The sequence below is a fragment of the Hemitrygon akajei genome, chromosome 13 (assembly GCF_048418815.1).
Source record: "Hemitrygon akajei chromosome 13, sHemAka1.3, whole genome shotgun sequence".
NCBI classification, from domain to species: domain Eukaryota; kingdom Metazoa; phylum Chordata; class Chondrichthyes; order Myliobatiformes; family Dasyatidae; genus Hemitrygon; species Hemitrygon akajei.
The window spans coordinates 44,684,621-44,709,219 of NC_133136.1; the positions used below are offsets into that span (position 1 = coordinate 44,684,621).

Below are 24,599 nucleotides of genomic sequence, written 5' to 3' on the forward strand. Positions count from 1 at the left end.
CCGAAGAAACTTGAGTCCTTAGATCCACATCCCCGAAGCAGCTTGGAGTAGGCCCAAAGCCTCAGCATTCAGTTCATCATATTCATCATCAAGTCGTTACATAGTTCACAGATACGAAGCACGGTAGCCAAGGGGCAGTCTTACAGCCTTAGGATAGTGGAGAGCTGTTTAAATTGTCCAAACCTTGCACTAGGAACTGTGCCCCACTGTGATGAATTGCCCTGGGCCTTAATTTTGCTGCTGGAGAAGCCATTCTCAACCTCTCCAAATCGGCTTGGCATTTAGCGCCTGACTCTCGACACTCTGCCTTTCCAATCTATATGGGCCGGCATTTAGATTGTTCAAACAGTGCGTCGTACCCCGCATGAGGACAGGGCCTCACCACACGAAGCCTTACTGTGTAATTTTATCATTTTTCACTCTTCTGTCAATCTCTCCACCAACCCCCCCCCCCCCCCACCACCAGTGCCCCTTATTTGTCAGTCCTGACGAAGGGTCTTCGCCCAAAACGTCGACAGCGCTCTCCCTATAGATGCTGCCTGGCCTGCTGTGTTCCACCAGCATTTTGTGTGTGTTGTTCGAATTTCCAGCATCTGCAGATTTTCTCGTGTTTGCCCCTTATTCTGTTTATATTCAGTTCTTACCTTTAGCTCCAGTCACAATCTGGAGGTATTGTTCCTCCAACCTGAGTGTGGCTTCATCTTGACAGTAGAGGAGCCCATGGCCTTATATACCGGCTGGGTAGCCCCAACCTGATAGCATGAACATTGACTTCTCTAACTTCCGTTAATGCTCCTCCTCCCCTTCTTACCCCATCCCTGACATACTTAGTTTGTTTTTTTCTCTCTCTCTGCCCATCACTCTGCCTGTTCTCCATCTCCCTCTGGTGCTCCCCTCCCCCTTTCTTTCTCCTGAGGCCTCCTGTCCCATGATCCTTTCCCTTCTCCAGCTCTGTATCACTTTCGCCAATCACCTTTCCAGCTCTTAGCTTCATCCCACCCCCTCCAGTCTTCTATCATTTCGCATTTCCCCCTCCCCCTACTACTTTCAAATCTCTTACTATCTTTCCTTTCGGTTAGTCCTGACGAAGGTTCTCGGCCTGAAACGTCGACAGCGCTTCTCCCTATAGATGCTGCCTGGCCTGCTGTGTTCCACCAGCATTTTGTGTGTGTTGTTGTTTGAATTTCCAGCATCTGCAGATTTCCTCGTGTTTGCTGAGTGAACTACTTCTGGTTTAAGATGGCGCTGGTGAAGCCCAGAGACTACTTATTGGTGACATACAAAATAAAGAATACAAATACCGTAGATTCCGGATTATAAGCCACTACTTTTTTCCCACATTTTGAACAGCTTTGAACTCTGCGGCCTTTAATCCAGAGCGGCTAATACATGGTTTTTTTTCATGCCGCCTCGTAAACATTTTGCCTCGTAACAGTAGACCAATAAAATTGATGAGTAGTTCACAGAGGTCCAATGAAATTGTACGATAAATCAAGCGCACTTTCACAATTAAATTATTGTAAATCAGTCATTTGTACTCACCCTCATCAACATGGAAAACACTCGAAGAAAAGCATTGTGCTGCCTTTATGGCAGTTATTTAGTTTATAATATTTTCGCTTAGTAATTCATTTGTTAGTTAAAGTTAGAAGTGTTTTAACTATATTTGTTTTCTGTACTACATCCCGGGATGCTATGACGTCACACCCGATTTTGCCGCGTCTTGTGGGATATATACGGGAAGGTGGGGGCATTACGCGAGCACATCAGACCCGAGCGCATCAGACCCGATTAGACCCGATCGCATCAGACCCGATCGCGTTACGTGAGCGCGTCAGACCCGAGCGCATCTGACCCGATTAGACCCGATCGCGTTACGCGAGCGCGTCAGACCCGAGCGCATCAGACCCGATTAGACCCGATCGCGTTACGCAAGCTCATCAGACCCGAGCGAAAACGCTGCTTTTAAGTTAAAGGCGATCAATAACTTTTCCTGGTAGGCTGCAGTATATATATTTTTACCAGTCGCTAGGAGATATTGGAATGTTGTTCGTGCTGTTCAGTAAAAAAGTATATGCAACGTAATTTGTGTTACCGATACGTATGTATATTTAAAAGTAGCGGTGCGGCCTAAAATCCGGTGCGGCCTTTACAATTAAAAAATTGATTTTATTTCTAAAATTAGAGCCAGCGGCTTTTAATCAGGTGCGCTCTGTAGTCCGGAATCTACGGTAAATACTTTATCAATAGGAGTTTTTTGGGTAAGATTTCTGGTAAACAATCACTGCAAATAATGGAGTCAGAGTGCGAGGAAGAATCAAGGCCCATCCACCAAAACTAAGAACAAAGAAAGTGATCTAAATGGCAAGCCAATCTGGAAAAGTCAGGCATGGGTCGAAATGTGGCTGCAAAGTCCGGGCCTAGAACATATCAGATCAACAGGGCCCAGGTCCTAGAGTGAGGAATGACAATTTAAAAGCCAGCCAGATTGACGGCAGGGTGTTGGGAACAGGGCGAGGGTCGGGCTGGTTCTACTGAGCTCTGCACTGAACTGAGGCTCTGGCTTGCTTCAGCTTCTTGTCTGTAGACTCACTCTCACTCTGGGAGTTGTTTGCACAATTTGTATTTTTCTTGTGTGCACATTAGGTATTTGATGGACTTTTTAAATAGGTTCTTTTGGGTTTCTTTGTATTGTGGCTGCCTGTAAGGAGACAGATCTCAAGGTTTTCTAATATATACGTACATACTTCGAACTTTGAATGTGTTTGACAAATCCAAGGTCACTGAGAATCAGAGCAAGCAACATTGCATTATAAAATGTGCACATTAGATTATGAATAAATATTCATAGATTATGTGACCAGCCAGAGCTGGCAATGAATTTGAATACAAGCAAAAGAGATCATGAAATTTAGAGCTAGAAGAGAGTGCATTAAGATGAAATGTTAGAACCTGAGTTAAACAATGTAGGTCTCTGTACTTGGGTCACTTGGATGTCATAAAGTAGCAGATAATCAAGCATACTAATTGAATTCAGTCCTTTGAAGCCTGGATTGTAAGTGCATTTGAAGTTATCCAACAGTCATACACAGTTCTGATTTTATCAGTGTAGGAGCATTGTGAACCCAAATCATAGGAAGGATATATCAGCATTGATTTTGCTGTTGGTAAAATTGCAGCATTCACTTCATGACACCGTAAAACTGACAATAACTTCTGGAGTTAATACATCTGGAAGTTAGTACCAGCATCCCAAAGTTACTATTGGTGATAACCAGCTCACCCATATATTTGCAGTGTCCTCCGCCATTTTCTCTGCAGAGTGATGAAAATTTTAAGTATTTATGAACTATTTTCAAAGTAAGTTGTGAAAATATTATTTTATGTTGTGTGAATTATTAATGATTTTTCATCTCATATTAACTATTTAAACATAACGAACAGTAATTACATTGGATGCTTAAAAATATAATGGATTTTCTGGGAAAAATGTTTTACAATTTTGATCACATATTACATTATTTTGTTCCATAAACCTTTTTTAATATAAGCTATATATTGCATTTTTACTTCCTAATTTTGATTGTAGTGAAAATTGTTCACTTTTGTTGATTGCTCAGCCAAGCAAGGAATCTCCATGAGTAATTGTAGTTTTGAACTGTGAATATGGTGCACTTCCACCGGATGCTACACTTTTGCGGGTAGCCTTCAATGGGATTAACATTAAGCAGTGCACTTTTGACTTTGACCATAAAATCCTTTGAGAGAATGTACATAGTTTTACAAGAGTAATTCCCAACATATAAAGGTTTAACTAGAAAGGATAGATTACCGAATTTAGCGTTGGATTTCCAAGGTATAAGAAAATTACAGTTTTCAAGCTGTTAAATATTACTACCGCCAGGACTTAAGAACTTTTTAAAAGCTATTATTAATGCTTTTTGAGATAGTGATTTAGATGTATATCATATTTTTACTGAGTTAAGTATTGTATGTAATTAGTTTTGCTACAACAAGTGTATGGGACATTGGAAAAAAGTTGAATTTCCCCATGGGGATGAATAAAGTATCTATCTATCTATCTATCTACTGATTGTGGAGCCCACGTATCGGAGCTTTTGCCCTAAGTTTAAAGCCTGGAATGATTTCATTTGATTTTATGATTGGTGTTCAGAAACACGTCTACCTGTTCAGGATAATTGAATTATGTAACTTGAAAAAAACAGTAACCAACTCTATGTCAATCATTCGTCTGATAGCTCTTTGTGAACCAAGGCTTTAACCGATAAGGAAGAAAGACAGTTATGTAAAATTGGGTCATATATTAGTATGAGGATGCATGCTCAAGGAGCTATAAACGACATGATATTCCTATTAAATTCCATCCATTTCAAAGCACTCTGTTTGATTACTACCCCATATATGACTCTGCACATTTATAATCTCAACTACCATCACATGCGCAAAATGCACTGACTGCAGTTATTAACCAGTGGCAACATCCCAGACCCATGGTCTCTCCGTCAAAAAGGAATAGTGCTCAAGTGTGTGGAAACACCACCACCAAGTCACCCAACATCTAACTTGGAAGTATATTGACGTTTCCCCTTCACCAGAGTGAACACTAATCACCTGCTCAACAGCACTGTTGGGAACTCCTCACCAGAAGGCAGCAGGGATATAAGAATGTGGCCCATTGCCTTTCTCCACCATGACATCTTAGGAATGGGTAATAATGCTGGCTTTATTTGCAGTGTTAAGATCCTGAAAAAGAATTTTTAAAATGTGCATTTCAATATAACCATTAATCTCTGATTACCGTCATAACAACGTAATTTAAATCAATTCAGTAAGCATCATTATGCTGGAATCTTCATGCCATAGCTTTCAACATTGGACAGAAATTAAAAAGATATGAATGTTATCCAATGTTTTTACCATCACTGAAACTGCAAATGATGTAATTATGTAATCAGCTATTGCTAAGCATAAGCATATTTTTGTTAAAGGCTGAAAACATACTCATCAAATTTGATTACATACATCAATATGAAATTCAGTAAAGAAAATCATTACAAGCTCTGTTATTATTGTTTGTGCACAAGAGTTTCAGAAAAGGGGGTCCCACCAATGACTATATGGCAGTTACACGGCTAGGTTTTGCCAAGCTGTTTATTAATTAACACATAATGCACTTGAAATTGAACTGAGTTTAGCTGTGACTCACTTATTCATTTTATTGGAAATTGGGAATAAATTTAAAGCATGTGCATTGTTTTAATTTGAAGTATTTTAAATTATTCTAAGACTGCTTCCATAATAGACTTACTATTGCAAATTTTGAAAGATTGCTCAATTTAGTTTGCCTCCTTGCTCTTTTACAGTGTCATTCAGGATAAATTTTGCGGCATTATAAACATTTGTGTGGAAGCATTGCATGATGTCTTGTCAGAGGATCCAGACACAGGAACTTATAAAGAGTAAGTAAGCAGTTTCTGTCCATGACCATAAATAAACTCATAATTGTAACATGTTAAATTACTTACACTTTATGTATTGGAAAAGTTGGCTTTGAATTGAACAAAACAAAGCAGATTTTTGTAGCAAACAGTTGATCTAAAATATCAGGCTAATGTCCAAGCAACATATTATCAGTAGCGTTGCATAAGTTTCTGTATGTGGAATAATTTGTCACTGTCTTATTAGCATTGAACATTAATTGATAGGCTCAGAACTGAATAAGTCTGTGTTCTATAAAAAGCAGGTACTTTGGAACAAGTTCACCTGTCAATTCATTTTGATCCCATTTGTCCCATAGAAACATTGCATATCAAGTTTTATTTAATAGCAATTGAAACAGCACATCTCTAATTAACTATGGCTCAATCGTAACTAATCCTACCTAACTACAAGTCAATTGTATGATTTTTGCATTGACTGAAAACCTAACATTTTACATTGAAGGTAGAGCAAAAGTAAATTAGTTCTAACTATACTTCAGGAAACATATTTGGAGATATAAGTGGCTTAATTTTGATAATACTTTTATTTGAAAATACCGAGAAACATTATTCCCTTCAAAACACTATCTGTGTAATCTGTTTTCTTCAGTTCAATTGTTTCCAATGAACATGTACATGTAAAAGAAAATGAGGTTTAAACCAGCGGTAGGTGGTTTAATAACTGTAATTGCTATAACCAACAATGAAGAAAACATGTCATTTCTCAGTGTACAATTTATAATAGTAGAATAACACCTTGTGGGGTCATTAATTAATAAACCTAAAAGAGCTAATTGCCCAATCTAAAGGCCCATTAACTTCATTTTGACTTGCCTCATTAAATGTAATGCCACCTCTTCTTTGATAAATTTGTATTTTAAATCACATTCTCGACCACAAAATATTTTTCAAACATCGAGATAAATCATTTAAAAACCTACTTAACTAGACATATTGTGGAAAATTGTTTGAATTCTGGTGAAAGTTCTTTATAATTACACTTGCTTAACCTTTGGCTTTGCTTGGTAGTCAGATATTTTTGCTTTCACTAATCCTCCAATATTTACTCAATAATTACTCTCTGTCACTAAGCACCAAGGAAACAATTTATTTGGTGACATAATCAGAAGCATGATTTCATGAATATATTTGTCCACGTCTTATTTCTAGCTCTGGATGTGTTTTACCAGATAGCAGAATTCTCCTGAATATAGGGTTGCAGTTGACCTTCATGAACAGAAAGAGTCAAACTCAAATAATATTCCGGTTGACCTCCAAATCATGATGTAATGGTTGAAGTGTCCTGTATCAAAGAAGCAGCCATAAATACATCCATGGTGAATGGCTCACTTGACAAAAGCAGACTGTCTTTGGCAAGAGCTAATATATAAATCCTTGGCTGCTGAAAACACTGAGATGTTATCTGACAGCACAAAAATAATCTCTAATTGGAAATGTGAACTGTGTGTGAAATATTTCTATCACTAACTTTCATTTATAAAAATTTTGTTTTTTATAAATCTGATTCAGGATCTGGCCTTTCCTGGCTAGGCTGATATTTATTGTTCATTCTTTGTTGTGAAAATGTGTGTAACCCCTGGGTCGCCTCAGGCATCGCTCAAACTCGTTCTAGTCTAGGGGGAGCAGCCTTCGGCCCCGCCAAACTGGGTAATCAGCTGGTGTGGATGCTGTGTGATGTCCCCGCCTCGCTCAAAAAAAAACAGACAGTACACCTTATGCGATTAAATGAGTACAATTTATAAAGATTACTATAACTAAGCGATTACTAACGATACAGTATATATGAATAAGAGAAAAAAAAAGAAAAGGCGCCAAACTTATCAAAGTCCAAACCACTTCGTGCACAACCGTTGGAGCTCAATTACTGAAGTCTTCTGGCCACCATTCGATCCCCTCCGACTTCCTCGACCCGCCTCCTGGGACCCCCACGGTGGTCGACCCGACGCTCCACACTCCTCTCATCACCGAAAACCTTGGGCCGGGGACCGGTCCTGCTCAGCTTCCAGCATCCCGTCCTCTCTCTCTCACTCCATCGCCCCGACTCCCCAAAATCCCGCCAACAATCAGTTTACAGTCCCAAACAAGCTTCCAGCACTTATCATAACAAAGACGCTAGCATTCCTACTATTAACACAGGCGCCAGCATTCCTACTTTTAACAAAACAAAGACGCCATTTTGATTACATACACAGTAACAAAGAAAAAGAAAAAAACCCCTTTACATGTGTATGTTAGTTGCCTTCCTTAATCGTTACAATCTATGCTCTAAAAGTACTTCCATTGTTCTGTTAGGAAATGATTTCCAATGGTGTGATACAACGAAGTAGGTTGGCAGGCCAGCCTGTTTCAGAGCTAGTTTATTAGGTCAGGTGAAGAAGACAGTTTTCCTTTACTAAAGGATGTTAGTAAACTATTTTGTTTTTTTATTGGCAGTCTGGCAATTTTCTTGTGGCTTTCACTGATGTCATCTCTTAGTTTTGAAAAAAGTATTCAAGTTCTCACATCTTCATAACTATGAAGAGCAGCTTGAATGGATCCCAGGGCAATGGTGTTCTCCACTGATGTAGGAGATCTGGGGCAAGTCCTGTGCCCTTGATGGCTACAGCTGAGAGAAGTGCATTTGGCTGCAACTCTTTACAGACTGTGTTAGGTAACTGGATTTGGAGTAGGCTAACTTTTGGATCATTCAGGAGAATGAGGAGGTGATAGATAAAAGATACAGGGAGGTAGTGACACCTAAGTTGTAGTGAGCAGGTAGTTGGGTGGCTGTCAGGAAAGGAAAAGCGAACAGGCAGACCGTGCAGAGTACCCCTGTAGCCTTTCCCCTCAATAACAAGTATAATATTTTAGATAATATAGACAGGGGAGACAACCTACCAGAGGAATGCATGACAGCTGGATCCCTGGCACTAAGTCTGACTGTGGCTCAGAAGGAAAGGGAGGAGAATAGTGGTGGTAAGAGATTCAGTAGTTAGGCGAGCAGACAGGAGATTCTGTGGACATGAAGGAGACCAGGATAGTATTTTGCCTTGGTGCCAGGATGTCTTGGATTGAGTCTAAAATGTTCTTAAATAGGAGGATCAGCAGCCAGTGGTCATGGTACATATTGGTAACAATGATATAGGTAGGAAAACGAATGAGGTCCTGAAGAGCAAATATAGGGAGTTAGGCAAGAAGTTAAAAAGCAAGACCACAAAGGTGGTAATCTCTAGACTGCTGCCTGTGTTAAACACCAGTGGGGTGAAGAATAAAATAGTATGGCAGATCAATGTGTGGCTGAAGAATTGGGCAGGGGCTAGGATTTCAGATTCATTAATTATTGTGAATTGAATTGACTTTATTTCTTACATCCTTCACATACATGAGGAATAAGCATCTTTACGTTACGTCTCCATCTAAATGTGCCATGTGCAATCATAGTGATTTATAATAAATGGAACAGTCAATGTAATATACAGTCAGCCCTCCTTATCCGTGAGGGATTGGTTCCGGGACCCCTCACAGATACCAAAAAACATGGATGCTCTGGTCCCTTATTCAACTTATCTCAATGCAGTGGACCTTAGTGAAACCCCAGACCTTGTTTAACCTGTCTCAGTGCAGTGGACATTAGGACCCGGCGGCGGAGCTCTGAATCCGCAGTGTTTCTGTTCACGAAAATAATCATGATCACCATTGAAAATAAAGTGGAAATAATAAAGCGATCGGAAAGAGGTAAAACGCCATTGGTCATTGGAAAAGCGTTAAGCTACAGTCGGTCAACAATCGGAACAAATTTAAAAGATAAAGTGAGAAAGGCCCTACCCCGATGAAAGCTACAATTATTACTAAGCCACGCAGTGTTTTAATTAATGGGTTTTGGGGTTTTGGATTTTTGGTCCTCCACATCAACCGGGCACGGATGGAGAGCATGCTTGGGAGTGATCTGTCACTGGATCGAACTCGGGAACTTCCGTTCCCAAGCCCAGCGCTGATAAAGCGATCGGAAAGAGGTGACACGCCATCAGTCATTGGAAAAGCATTAGGCTACAGTCGGTCAACGATGGGAACAATTTTAATAGAGCATGTGAAAGGCCCTGCCCCAATGAAAGCTACAATAATTACTAAGCAATGCAGTGGTTTAATTATTGAAATACGTACGTTCTTGAGTATTTTATATGCATAGAAAGGTAAAATATATACTATGTACTAAGACAAACGTTTGACTAACTGACGCTAAATAATACCAGATGTACCTGTTCCGACTTAGTAAGAGAACTTCCGATTTTATTTTCAATCCCGATCCACGATAACCTACACACATCCTCCCATATGCTTTAAATCATCTCTAGATTACTTATAATACCCAATACAATGTAAATGCTATGTAAAATAGTTGTTATACTGCATTGTTTATGGAATAATGACAAGAAAAAAAAGTCTGTACATGCTAGAACAACAAGTGCTGGAAGAGCACTTCTGGATTTTCTCGATTCGCAGTTGGTTGAATTCGCGCATGCGGAACTGGCGAATAAGAATGACCAACTGTAGAGTACACACAGATCAGCGTGAGCTCATCAGTCTGATGGCCTGGTGGAAGTAGCTGTCCCGTAGCCTGGCTTTTATGCTGCAGTACCACTTCCCGGATGGTAGCAGCTAGAATAGATAGTGGTTGGGGTGACTTGGGTCCCCAGTGATCCTGTGGGTCCTTTTTACACATCTGTCCTTGTAAGTGTCCCGAATCTTGGGAAGTTCACAACTACAGATGTGCTGGACTGTCTGCACCACTCTCTTCAGAATCCTGTGATTAAGGGAGGTACAGTTCCCATACCAGGCAGTGATGCAGCCAGTAAGGATGCTTTCACTTGTGCCCCTGTAGAAACTTCTTAGGATCTGGGGTTCCATACCAAACTTCCTCAACCATCTGAGGTGAAAGAGGTGCTGTTGTGCCTTTTTCACCACATAGCTGGTGTGAAAGCTGGAGGTCCTCGGTGATGTGGATGCCAAGGAACTTAAAGCTGTTTACCCTCTTTACCCCAGATCCATTGCTGTCAATAGGGGTTAGCCCATCTTCATTACTCCTGTAATCCACAACCGATTCCTTTGTTTTTGCAACATTGAGGGAGAGGTTGTTTCCTTGACTTCACTGTGTCAGAGAGGTGACTTCTTCCCTGTAGGCCACTTCGTTATTGTTTAAGATAAGGCCAATCAATGAAGTGTCATTGGCAAACTTAATTAGAAGATTGGAGCTGTGGATGGCGATACAGTCATGGGTGTACAAGGAGTAAAGGAGGGGGCTCAGTATGCAGCCCTGAGGGGCTCCTGTATTCAGAGTCAGCGGGTTGGAGGTGAGGGAGCCCACTCATACAACCTACTGGCATTCTGACAGGAAGTCCAGGATCCAGCTGCACAAGGCAGGGTCAAGGCCAAGGTCTCTGAGTTTCTTGTCGAGCCTGGATGGAACTATGGTGTTGAATGCTGAACTGTAGTCCAAGAACAACATTCTCACATAAGCATCCTTTTCCAGATGTGTAAGGATGTTATGTTGAGCAATGGCTATTGCGTCATCTGTCGATCGGTTGTGTCAGTAGGCGAATTGTAGGGGGTTCAGTTTGGGTGGTAGCATGCTGCAGATGTAATCCTTGACCAGCCTGTCCAAGCGTTTGCTTATTATTGAGGTGAGTGTGACAGGACGCCAGTCATTCAGGCATGTTACCTTGGTCTTTTTTGGTACAGGGACAATGGTGGATAATTTGAAGCAGGAGGGCATTCTACAGTGGGAGAGGAAGGGATTAAAAATGTCAGTAAACGCACCTACCTGTTGTGCTGCACACATTCCGAGTACTCGCCCTGGGACGCCATCCGGTCCCATAGCATCGCGACTGTCCACTCATTGGAAACATCTGCATACCTCAGCCTCAGAGATGACCAGGCTGCAGGTTGTAGCAGTGGCTTTCCTCAGGGGCTCAGCATTAACAACATTGAACCATGCATAAAAGCGATTGAGCTCATCTGGGAGAGAGGCCAGAAAAGTGTGAGGTGGTTCATTTTGGTAGGTCAAATATGATGGCAGAATATAGTATTAATGTTAAGACTCTCTTGGCAGTGTGGAGGATTAGAGGGATCTTGGGGTCCGAGTCCATAGGACACTAAAGCTGCTGCGAAGGTTAACTCTGTGGTTAAGAAGGCATATGGTTCATTGGCCTTCATCAACCGTGGGATTAAATTTAAGAGCCGAGAGGTAATGTTACAGCTATTTTGGACCCTGGTCAGACCCCACTTGGAGCACAGTGCTCAATTCTGGTCACCTCACTACAGGAAGGATGTGGAAACTATAGTAAGGGTGCAGAGGAGATTTACAAGGCTATTGCCTGGATTGGGGAGCATGCTTTATGAGAATACCTTGAGTGAACTCGACCTTTTCTCCTTGGAGCAGCAAAGGATGAGAGGTGACCTGATAGAGATGTATAAGATGTATAAGCGACAGGTTACTATCGATGCAATGCTCCTCAGACAGGATGAAGAGGTCAATACTCCCCAATGCCATTAGGCTTTACAATTCTACCGCCAGGACTTAAGAACTTTTTAAAAGCTATTATTAATGCTTTCTGAGATAGTGATTTAGATGCATATCATATTTTTTTACTGAGTTAAGTATTGTATGTAATTAGTTTTGCTACAACAAGTGTATGGGACATTGGAAAAAAAGTTGAATTTCCCCATGGGGATGAATAAAGTATCCATCTATCTATCTATCTATCTAGATAATGAGAGGCATTGATCATGTGGATAGTCAGAGGCTTTTTCCTAGTGCTAAAATGGCTAACATGTGAGGGCACAGTTTAAAGGTGCTTGGAAGCAGGAACAGAGGAGATATCCAGGGTAAGGTTTTTACGCAGAGAGTGGTGAGTGCGTGGAATGGGCTGCTGGTGACAGTGGTGGAGGCAGATGCGATAGGGCAGTGGTCCCCAACTACCGGGCTGCAAAGCATGTGCTACCAAGGAATGCCGCTGACTCATATCGCTTCATACCGCCAAATCATATCATTTCCTCGCGGCCCAGTAGCACAAGCTTTGCGGCCCAGTGGTCGGGGACCACTGCAATAGGGTCTATTAAGAGACTCCTGGAGAGGTACATGGAGCTTAGAAAAACAGAAGGGTATGGGTAAGCCTAGGTAATTTGTAAAGTAAGTACATGTTCAGCACAGCATTGTGGGCCAAAGGGCCTGTATTGTGCTGTAGGTTTTCTCTGTTTCTGTGTCTTCACAATCGCGATCTATTCCTTGGATTTACATAGAATTTGATGCTGCAACGAGAGCTTGCTGAGCACTATACAGGGTTCTGACCCCTCCCCAGTCCCATGCAATGTTAAATGTGGCAGAAGATCATTTAGCCATTCATCTGAACAAGGAATGGAAGGCTATGGAGACAAAAATAAATTCATTAGTTATCTTTGATTTACTATATTTGATTATTGAAGATTTAAGCATTTCAAGTAGGGTTTACATTTAATTTATTAATTTTTAAATTGCTTATATAGATTGATTGTACATGTATGATGCATGAGACAGTTCAGTGTATCTGAGGTCATCATAGAAAGATCTCCCAAACTTCATACTGCCTTCCAGTTACTAGCAGTATGGTTCTGCCATTCATTTCTCTTCAAATTATAACGAAGTACTTTTTATTATGATGAAAAGAATATTGAAGGACACTGAAAAAAATATTTATTCATTTCCCTTCCAATTCATCTACTAATGACTTTAAAGCTATGGCCCGTGGGGTTTAACTCCTCCATTAAGGGGAAAAAAATCCCTTAACTCTCCCTAGGCACCTCATAAATTCATACAGCTCATCCAATCTTTGCTCAGAATTAAAATTTTCCAGTGGAAACTAGAGGTAGCAGATGCTGAAATCTGGCAGAACAAACAGTCGACTGGAGGAGCTCAGCAGTTTGAAAAGCATCTATAGGAGGGAAAAAATCTTCCAATCAATATTCCCAGTACTAGCACTATCCACATTTACAGCAGTGGAATCACACCTTTCCGTGGTGACAAGAATTTTCCACAATATTTGTGCTATGCTAATTTGCATTTTCTGTATTTCAAGACACTATTATATATTTTTCCATTACTGTATACTTCCTTCATGCAATCCAGAGCTGTTTTTTCCCACTGCATTGTCAACCACACAAATGATTGCAATGTCTATCATGCTCCCTACATTTAGCTGTAAATTAATAACATACAATATATTGCAGAAAGCAAAGCACAAGTTCTAAGTCCTAGGGAAACCTTGCAACTAAAGACCAGTCAATAATTATTCCTTACCTCTTGGCAGTATGCTGATTTTGAATGAAATTTACTTGATTTTCACTGGGTTTTGCATTTTTGTCCAGCCTGCATTTGGATTTTTGTAATAAAGTCGTGACAATATTTTGATTCTATATTGTTCATTTGTGGTAGTTTTTAAATATTTTGAACCTCACCAATGTACAGCTTATCTGTCTATCAAAGGTCTTCATAGATGAGGCTTGCTTAGCCCTCCTTAGCTCAGATATCACTAGGGCTGAGCAAAAAAATTTAGTCTTTCGAATCTGGAGAAAGTACATTGAGGAGAAGGGAACACAAGAAAATAGGAGCAGAAGTGGTTTACCTGGCCCCTTAAGCTTGTCCCATAGCCAGTCTGTGCTGGCCTTCACCCCTCTTCTATAGTTGTTATTAAGTCATTAGGTCAAGTCCAACTCTTCATGACCTCATGGACTCCTGCACACCAAGCCTTCTTGTTGGAAACTGCCTCACTAAGATCCCCCAAGGTCATACACATTGTCTGAGTAATAGTATCTATCCATCGTAGCCTCTGTTGTCCTCTCCTTTTACCTTCTGTTTTACATAACAAGAGAGTTGTCTCCAAGGAATCCTGAGTTCTCATGATGTGGCCAAAATACTTGAGCTTTTGTCTCAGAATCAAGCCTTCTAGTGAGCAGTGTGGCTGTATTTCTTCAAGTGTTCACTTGTTGAATCTTCTTGCTGTTCATCAAACACTTAACACTTTCCTCCAGCATCCAAGTTCAAAGATGTTGATTCTTTTGTATTCTGCCTTACTAATAGTCCAGCTCTTGTAGCCATACATCACAACAGGAAATACCATATATTTGGCTAATTGGATCTTCATAGACAATGTTATGTCTCTGCTCTTCAGTATTTTATCTAAATTTGCCATTGCTGCCCTTCAGAAATAAGCACCGTTTAATTTCGTGGCTGCAGTTACCATCTATAGAAATTTTTGAACAGAGGCAGACAAAATCCATCGTTGCTTCCACTTGCTTTCCATTTATTACCATGGAGTTAGTAGGGCTGGTTGACATCATCTTGGTTTCTTAATATTGAGCAAAAAGCAGGCTTTTACACTTGCTTCTTTCACTTTGATTTGAAGCTTCCTCAGATCCTCCTCACATTCAGCCATTAGAATAGTATCATCTGCATATCTGAGGATATTAATATTTTGTCCGGCAATTTTGATTCCAACATTTGTGTCCTCTAGACCAGCATTTCTCATGATGTGTTCAGCTTACAGATTAAATAAGTAAGGTGACAGTATGCAGCCTTGTCGTACTCCTTTCCCAATCTTGAACCAGGTTGTTGTCCCATGTTCAGTTCTAACTGTTCCTTTAAGGATTTGCCATAGTTTATTATGGTCCACACTGTTGAAGGCTTCAGAGTAGTCAATAAAACATAGATAACTACTTTTCTGGAATTCCCTTGATTTCTCCATTATTCAGTGTTGATTAGCAATTTGGTCTCTGGTACCTCGGCCTTTTCTGAAACCAGCTTGTACATCTGGCAGATCTCTTGTTTTTCCAATTCTGTTGAAGAAGCCAACAGAATTGGAAAAACAAGAAACCTATTCAAGATTAGAGAAATCAAAGGAACATCTCTTGCAAAAATGAGTACAGTAAAAGACAAAGAAGGGAATGACCTTACAGAAGCAAAAGACACCAAAAGGATATAGCAGGAATACACAGAAGAATTGTACAAGATAGATCCCAACAGCGAAGACACCTGCAATGACTCCCTGATTGATCTAGAGCAAGACACAGTGAAGTTGGATGGGGGATAAAAAACATTGCCAATAATAAGACTGCAGGATGTTACAAAATTCCAGTTGACTTGTTCAAAACTTTAAAATGTGATGCTGTAAAAGTGTTGCATTCAATTTGCCGGCAGATCTGCAAAACCCAACAATGGCCTATAGATTGGAAGATCAGTTTATATCCCAGTTCCTAAGAAGGGAAATGTAAACGAATGTTCAAGTTATTGAACAATTTCACTAATTCCTTTTCTACATAAGAGCTTCCAAATCCCCAGTTCCTTCTGATATTTATCTATCTATGAAAGAAAATGAATGGCAGGGCCATTTCAAAAAAATCAGGGCCATTACTTCCAGCAGCTCAGAACCTGATAGGTCACTTATAGTACATACGGAGGCAATTAACTCCATTGAATTGATACCAACACACTGCTGAACAGATTGGGGAGGCAATTGTAGTGATCTTTAAAGAATCAATAGATTCTATAAGACCATAAGATATAGGAGCAGAAGTAGGCCATTCGGCCCATCGAGTCTGCTCCGCCATTCAATCATGGGCTGATCCAATTCTTGCAGTCATCCCCACTCCCCTACCTTCTCCCCATTCCCTTTGATGCCCTGGCTAATCAAGAACCTATCGATCGTTGCCTTAAATGCACCCAATAACTTGGCCTCCACAGCCACTCATGGCAACAAATTCCACAGATTTACCACCCTCTGACTAAAGTAATTTCTTCACATCTCAGTTCTAAATGGACACCCTTCAATGCTGAAGTCGTGCCTTCTTGTCCTAGAATCCCCTACCATGGGAAGTAACTTTGCCATATATAATCTGTTCAGTCCTTTCAACATTCAGAATGTTTCTATGAGTTACCCCCTCATTTTCCTGACCTCTAGGGAATACAGCTCAAGAGTTGCCAGACATTCTTCATACAGTAAACCTTTCGTTCCTGGAATCATTCTTGTGAATCTTCTCCGATCACACTCCAATGTCAGTATATCCTTTCTAAAATAAGGAGCCCAAAACTGCACGCGATACTCTAAGTATGGTCTCACAAGTGCCTTATAGAGCCTCAACATCACATCCCTGCTCTTATATTTTATGCCTCTAGAAATAAATGCTGGCATTGCACTTGCCTTCTTCACCACTGACTCAACCTGGAGGTTAACCTTTAGGATATCCTATACAAGGACTCCCAAGTCCCTTTACATCTCTGCATTGTGAATTCTCTCTCTATCTATATAATAGTCTGCCCATTTATTTCTTCCACTGAAGTGCATGACCATACACTTTCCAAAATTGTATTTCATTTGCCACTTCTTTGCCCATTCCCCTAAACTATTTAAGTCTCTCTGCAGGCTCTCTGTTTCCTCAACACTACCAGCTCCACCACCTATCTTTGTATCAACAGCAAATTTAGACACAAATCCCTTAATAACATGGTCTAAATCATTGACATAGATCATAAAATGCAGCGGTCCCAACACCGACCCCTGTGGAACTTCACTGGTAACCAGCAGCCAGCCAGAATAGGATCCCTTTATTCCCACTCTATTTTCTGCTGATCAACTAATGCTCCACCCATGCTAATAACTCCCCTGTAATTCCATGAGATCTTGTTAAGCAGTGCCATGTGCAGCACCTTGTCAAAGGCCTTCTGAAAATCCAAATACACCACATCTACTACATCTCATTTGTCTACCCTGCTTGTAATTTCCTCAAAAAATTGCAGTAGGTTAGTCAGGTAGGATTTTCCTTTCAGGAAACCATGCTGGCTTTGGCCTATCTTGTCATGTGCCTCCAGATACTCCATAATCTCATCCCTAACAATGCCAACAACTTCCCAACCACTGATGTCAAGTTCACAGGTCTATAGTTTCCTTTCAGCTGCCTCCCACCCTTCTTAAATAGTGAAGTAACATTTGCAATTTTCCAGTCATCCGGTACAATGCCAGAATCTATCGGTTCTTGAAAGATCATTGTTAATGCCTCCATAATCTCTCCAGCTATTTTCTTTCAGAACCCAAGGGTGCATTCCATCAGGTCCAAGAGATTTATCCACCCTCAGACCATTAAGCTTCCTGAGCACCTTCTCAGTCGTAATTTTCACTACACATACTTCTTCCCTGACGCTCTTGAATGTCAGGTATACTGCAGGTGTCTTCCACTGTGAAGACTGATGCAAAATCAATTCAGTTCCTCAGCTATCTCTGTATCGCTCGTTACAATATCTCCAGTGTCATTTTCTATTGCTCCTATATTTACCCTCAGCTCTCTTTTTCCCTTTATATACTTAAAAATGCGTAGTATCTGATATTAGTCAGCAGCTTCCTTTCATAATTCATCTTTTCCTTCCTAATGACCTCCTTAATTTCCATCTGCAAGTTTTTAAAAGCTTCCCAATCCTCTCTCTTTCCATTAGCTTTGGCTTCCTTGTGTGCCCTCTCTTTTTCTTTTACTTTGGCTCTGACTTCACTTGTCAGCCACAGTAGTGTTCTTCTATTTGAAAATTTCTTCTTACTTGGAATATCTCTGTCTTGCACTTCCCTCATTTTTCGCAGAAACTCCATCAATTGCTGCTCTGCTATCCTTCCTGCTAATGTCCCTTTCCAGTCAACCTTGGCCAGGTCCCCTCTCATGCCATTGTAATTTCCTTTATTCCACTGAAATACCGACACATTGGAATTTAGTTTCTCCTTCTCAAATTTCAAAGTGAACTCGATCGTATTGGATTCCAGACCTAACCAATTCCCCTCTACCACCACTCTCCTCCGTCTAGCGGAATTAGTTCTTACTCTCAATAATTTCTCCTTTGGCTCCTCCTACTTCCTCCAAACCAAAGGTGCAGCCATGGGCACCCACATGGGTCCCAGTTATGACCGCCTTTTGTTGGCTTTGTGGAACAGTCCATGTTCCGAGCCTATTCGGGTATCCGTCCCTCTCTTTTCCTTCGCTACATTGACAACTGCTTTGGCGCTGCCTCCTGCACACATGCTGAGCTCGTTGACTTCATTAATTTTGCCTCTAACTTTCACCCTGTCCTCAGTGTCTATCCATGGCCTCCTCTACTGTGAAGATGAAGCCACACTCAGGTTGGAGGAATAACACCTTATATACCAGCTGGGTAGCCTCCAACCTGATGGCATGAACATTGACTTCTCTAACTTCCGTTAATGCCCCTCCTCCCCTTCTTACCCATCCCTGATATATTTAGTTTTTTTTCCCCCCCCCCTTTTTTTTCTCTCTTTCTGCCCATCACTCTGCCTGTTCTGCATTTCCATCTGGTGCTCCCCTCTCCCTTTCTTTCTCCCTAGGCCTCCCGTCCAATGATCCTTTTCCTTCTCTAGCTCTGTATCCCTTTTGCCAATCACCTTTCCGGCTCTAGCTTCACCCCACCCCCTCCGGTCTTCTCCTATCATTTCACATTTTCCCCTCCCCCTGCTACTTTCAAATCTCTTACTATCTTTCCTTTCAGTTAGTCCTGACGAAGGGTCTCGGCCCGAAACGTAGACACTGCTTCTCCTTATAGATGCTGCCTGGCCTGCTGTGTTCCACCAGCATTTTGTGTGTGTTGCTTGAATTTCCAGCATCTGCAGATTTCCTCGTGTTTGCTTTTGATCATATTGTGATCACTGAGGGTTCCTTAATCTTAAACTCTCTTATCACCTCCAGATCATTGCACAACACAGACATCTCACCTCTCCCGGAAGTTCTGGGAGTCTCCCGCATACTGATAGCAGCTCCCTGACGCCTGCAAATTATATGCAATATCCTGGAAATCATTTTTTTTTTAGAGTGAGCGAGAGGGAAAGAGAGAGTGACAGACAGACAGAGGGAGCGAGTGACAGACATAACGAGAGAGTGACAGAGGGAGCATCCTGATTGGTCTCTCTTTGTGCTAAGTAGGCCTATCGGTTTTCTCTATGGGTGGGCGTTACAGTGGACTCTCTCTTCTTTCATTGTCCATCAGTTCAGTTTAGAGTCTTTGATTTATTTTTGTTTTCCCCTTCCTCAGCCTTATTACTCCAGTTCCCATCTCCCTGCCCAATTAGTTTAAACTTTCCCGAACAGCTCTATTAAACCTGCCTTCTAAGATATTGGACCCCTTTGGGTTCAGGTGTAACCCATCCTTTTTGTGCAGGTCGTAACTCCCCCAGAAGAGGCCCCAATGATTCAGGAACCCCAAGCCTTGCCCCCTTCACCAGTCTGTCAGCCACGCATTAATACGCTTGATCATGCTATTCTTGTGCTCATTAGCACAATTCTGTGATTACTACCCTGGAGGTCCTGCTTTTCAGCTTCCTACCCAACTCCCTATATTCTCTCTTCAGGACCTCCTCCCTTTTTCATTGGTATCCCTATGTCATTGGTACCAATGTGTACCAAGACTTCTGGCTGTTCACCTTCTCCCGTGAGAATACTCTGCACTCGATCCGAGACATCCCACACCCGAGCACCTGGGAGGCAACACACCATGTGCATATCTCTATCAGGCTGACAGCACCTCCTGTCTGTACCCCTCACTATGGAATCCCCTACGACATATATGTCAAACTCAAGGCCCGCGGGCCAAATCTGGCCCGCGAGATAATATCTAATTACTATTAAAGCTGGCCCCAGTAATCGAAGCGCCTATGGCGTATGATATGGCTAATGCTGAGTTTATTCAGGTACCAGGTTTTCAGGGTTTTTAGTGTTTATTCGGCAGTCTTGCTCGGCAGTCTTCTTCATAAGAAACGGAATTTGTAAAGTGAAACACTTTGTAGTTATAGCAGAGACTGAGACACACGAGAGCAGGCTGAAAAAACGGAGGCAACGAAAGCTGCGTTCGCACGCGTCCGACTGATCCGGCCCGCATGAAGCTGCATTTTGCTCAATCCGGCCCATGACCTAAAATGAGTTTGACACCCCTGCCCTACGACTACCACATTCCTCATCTTCTTCTCTCCCTTCTGCACCACGGAACCAGGCTTGTTGCCAGAGACCCGATCGCCGTGGTTGTTCTCTATCAGGCCACCCCCCTCAACAGCATCCAAAACGAGAGAGCAATTACTGAGGGGGGGGGGGGGGGTGTTCTCTACTATCTGGGCTCTTTCCATCCCTTTTCTGACAGTCACCCACTTACCTAATTCCGGCGTGGTTCTGGAGGACAAGGAAATACAAATCTCACTCCACTGTTCAAGGAAGAAGAAAGGAAATTATAGGCCATTTAGTCTGACCTCGGTTGTTAAGGATGTGGTTTTAGGCTACTTGAAGGCACGTAATAAAATAGTCCAAAGCCAGTCCTAATGGTGTGCCTGATCAGGCTATGAAAACCTGTGCCAGCCAACTAGTGGGGGTGTTCAAAGACATTTTCAATCTCTCGTTGCTACAGTTGGAAATTTCAACTTGCTTCAAAAAGGCAACAATTATCCAATGCCCAAGAAGAGAAGGGTGAGCTGCCATAACAACTATCATCCAGTAGCACTCACATCTGCGGTGATGAAGTGCTTTGAGATGTTGGTTATGGTTAGAATCAATTCCTTCCTCAGCACAGACATGGACCCATTGCAATTTGCCTATCAGCACAATAGGTCTAAGGTCAATACAATCTCATTGGCTCTCTATGCAGCCTTGGGTCACCTGGAGAGTACAAATACCAATGTCAAGATGCCTTTTATTGACTGCAGCTCAACATTTAACATGATCATTCCTACAGTTTTCATAGAAAAACTCCAGATCTTGGGCCAGTGTTCCTCCCTCTGCAACTGGATCCTCAACTTCCAAACTGGAAGAGCACAACCTATATAGATTGGAAATAACATCTCCACCTTGCTGACAATCAACACTGATGCACCTCAGGGATGTGTGCTTCGCCCACTTCGCTACTCTCTCTACACCCATGTGTGGCTAGGTACAGCTCAAATTCCATCTATAAGATTGCTGGCAATACAGCCATTGTTGGCAGATGAGCGGGCACACAGGAGCTTGATAGTCAAGTGGTGTCCACTGCAACAACCTTGCACTTGACATCGGTAAGAGCAAAGAACTGATTGTGGACTTCAGAAAGGTTAAGTCAAAGAAACACACGTCAGTCCTGGACCAGAAGTGTAAAGAGTAAGCAATTTCAAGTTCCTGGAGTCAGTATCTCTGAGGACCTAACCTGGACATAACATATTGATGCAGCTATAAAGAAGACTCAACAGTGGCTATATTTCATTAGGAGTTTGAGGAGTTTTGGTATGTCTCCAAAAACACTTGCCAATTTCTACTGTTGTACTGTGGACGGCATTCTATCTGGCTGCATCACTGTCTGATATGGAGGGGTGGGGGGAGGCTACTGCACAGGATTGAAGTAAGCTGCAGAGTTGAAAATTAGTCAGCTCCTTCATGGGCGATAGCCTCCGTAGTATTCAGGACATCTTCAAGGAGCAATACCTCAAAAATGCGGTCTCCATCATTCAGGACTCCCATCACTCAGGTCATACCCTCTCCTTATTGCTACCATCAAGAAGGAAGTACAGAAACCTGAAGGCACACACTCAGTGATTCACCAACAGCTTCTTCCCATTATCATCTGATTTCTGAATGGACATTGAACACATAAACACTACCTCACTACTTTATTATTTCTATTTGTTTTTGCACACTACTTTTTAAATTTAACTATATATACTTATTGTAACTCACAGCCATTGTTTTCTCTATTATTATGTATTGCATTGTACTGCTGCCACAAAGGTAACAGATTTCACAACATTATGTTGGTGGTGATATTAAACTTGTTTCTGATTCTGAAATACCAAAGAGGATAGACAAAGGAGAATTGGTAGATATTGTGCACTTGGATTTTCAGAATGCATTGGACAAGGTACCGCACCTGAGGCTGCTAAACAAGATAAGAGCCCATAGTATTATAGGAAAGATACTAGCATGGATAGCGCATTGGCTGATTAGCAGGAAGTAAAGAATGGGAATAAAGGGAGCCTTTTCCGATTGGAACCACTTTTTTTTTACAATGTATGTCAATGATTTGGATGATGGAATTGATAGCTTTGTAGCCATGTTTGCAGATGATATGAAGATAGGTGGAGGGGAAGGTAATATTGAGGAAGCAGAGAGGGTGCAAAAAGACTTGGACAGATTAGAAGAATGAGCTCACAAGTGGCAGATGGAATATAGTGTCGGGAAGTGTATGGTCTTGCACTTTGGTAGAAGAAGTAAAAACGTAAACTATTGTCTAAATGGAGAGAAAATTCAAAAATCCAAGGAGCTAACAAACTAGATTTGTGTGTTCTCCTGCAGGATTTCCTAACCTAAAGGTTAATTTACAGGTTGAGTCGGTAGTTAGGAAGACAAATACATTGTTAACATTCATTTCAAGAGGGCTAGAATATAAAAGCAAGAATGTAATATTGAGGCTTCATAAAGCGCCTAGAGTATTCACATTGTTTTGAGCCCCTTAACTAAGAAAGGATGTGCTGACATTGGAGTAAGTTCAGAAGAGGTTCATGAGAATGCTTCAAGGAATAAAGAGGTTATATGAAGATTGGCTCGGGACCTGTACTGAGCAGAATTCAGAACAAAGATGAGGGATCTCATTGAAACCTATTGAATGTTGAAAGACCTTGATAGTGGGGAGAATAGTGATGGAGTGAGGGTACAGCCTCAGAATAGAGGGCCATCCATTAGAACAGAGTTGAGGGGGAATTTCTTTAGTCGGACAGTGGTGAATCTGTGGCAATTATTGCCACAGGTGGCTGTGCAGGCCAATTCACTGGGTATAAAGCAGAGGTTGATAGGTTCTTGATTAGTCAGAGCATGAAGGGTTACAGGGAGAAGGCAGGAGATTGGGGCTAATGGAGAAATGGATCAACCATGATGAAATGGTTGAGCAGACTTAATTCTCCTTCTATATCTTACGGTGTTATGGTCATACAGGGGAGTAATTCCATTAGTCTCATTACTTAGATAGATAGATAGATAGATACTTTATTCATCCCCATGGATGGACTTCTCTTCTTATTTCTTATTTCCCTGAACACAACAACTTATTCTGTTGTTCGCCCATGCTCATCATTTTTTTTCTTACTCCTTTTGCTATTAATCAATGCTAAAGGGTAAAGTACAGTTGCCATTATCTACCAGTATGACTTTGGGACGTGGGAGGAAACTGGAGTTTAGAAAAGCCATACAGGGAATGTTGAGACTCCACACAGAGAGGGCATGCAAGATCATGTCTAAGTCTCAGGAATTGTGAGACAGTAGCGCTAACTGTTGTGTTAGTGTCCTCTCCTAATTTCATACTTAATCCTGCCCTTATTGTACTGAAATTAAGGCAAAAAGGTGAAAAGGTATTCAGCCCCAACCATTTGTTCACATAAATGAATGTCACAACCAAAGAATTTTTATTTGTGAATCACATTCTCAGTTTTTCCACAGTAGAGCCCATAAAAGGGAAAATTGTAAAATATGAAAAACATAAAAATTAAGAAACTGTAATGTCAGCGCATTTCACCCCCCCCCCCCCCCCCCCCCCGTTCAATACTTAGTTTTAACCATCTCTCACAGCTTCTACTGCCAGGCGTCTTTTTGAATGAGTCTCTATTAGCTTTGCACAACTTGATGGAGTAAAATTTTCCCATTCCTCATTGCAAAATTACTCAAGATCTGCCAGGTTAGTTGGGGCCGGCAGTGGACAGCAATTGTGAGGCCTTGTCAGAGATGTTTGATTGGGTAGCATACATTAACTGCTTAGTGTTGAGGCCAGGATTTTGCAATTTAGTCTCATCTGATCACAAGACCTTCTTCCACAACTTTACAGAAACTTCTAAGTGATGCTTTGTAATATCTCTACAGGCAAGCATATACTTTTTTTTGAGTGAAATGAGTGGTGTCAATCTAATATTGTGCATCACCCAGATAACAACATCAGGACTGTAAAGTATGGTGAAGCATCATGCTAAGAGGATGCTTTTCAGCAGCAGAGACTGAAAATCTGGTTAGGATTGATGCGAAGATAAATGATAC

The 24,599-nt window shown here is 41.4% G+C and overlaps 1 protein-coding gene across 4 annotated transcripts in view; it reads left to right on the top strand.

The window, feature by feature from the left end:
- The window catches only part of ipo11 (importin 11), a 420,430-nt gene that overhangs the window by 293,282 nt on the left and 102,549 nt on the right, over positions 1-24,599 (top strand). For 3 of the 4 annotated variants that reach the window (XM_073064510.1, XM_073064513.1, XM_073064511.1), the window contains one exon: positions 5,385-5,480. The exons of the other annotated variant lie outside the window; for it this stretch is intronic. In XM_073064510.1, coding sequence (XP_072920611.1) covers positions 5,385-5,480 — 96 coding nt within the window. The remainder of the gene's footprint in view (positions 1-5,384; positions 5,481-24,599) is intronic. 4 annotated transcript variants of the gene reach the window in all.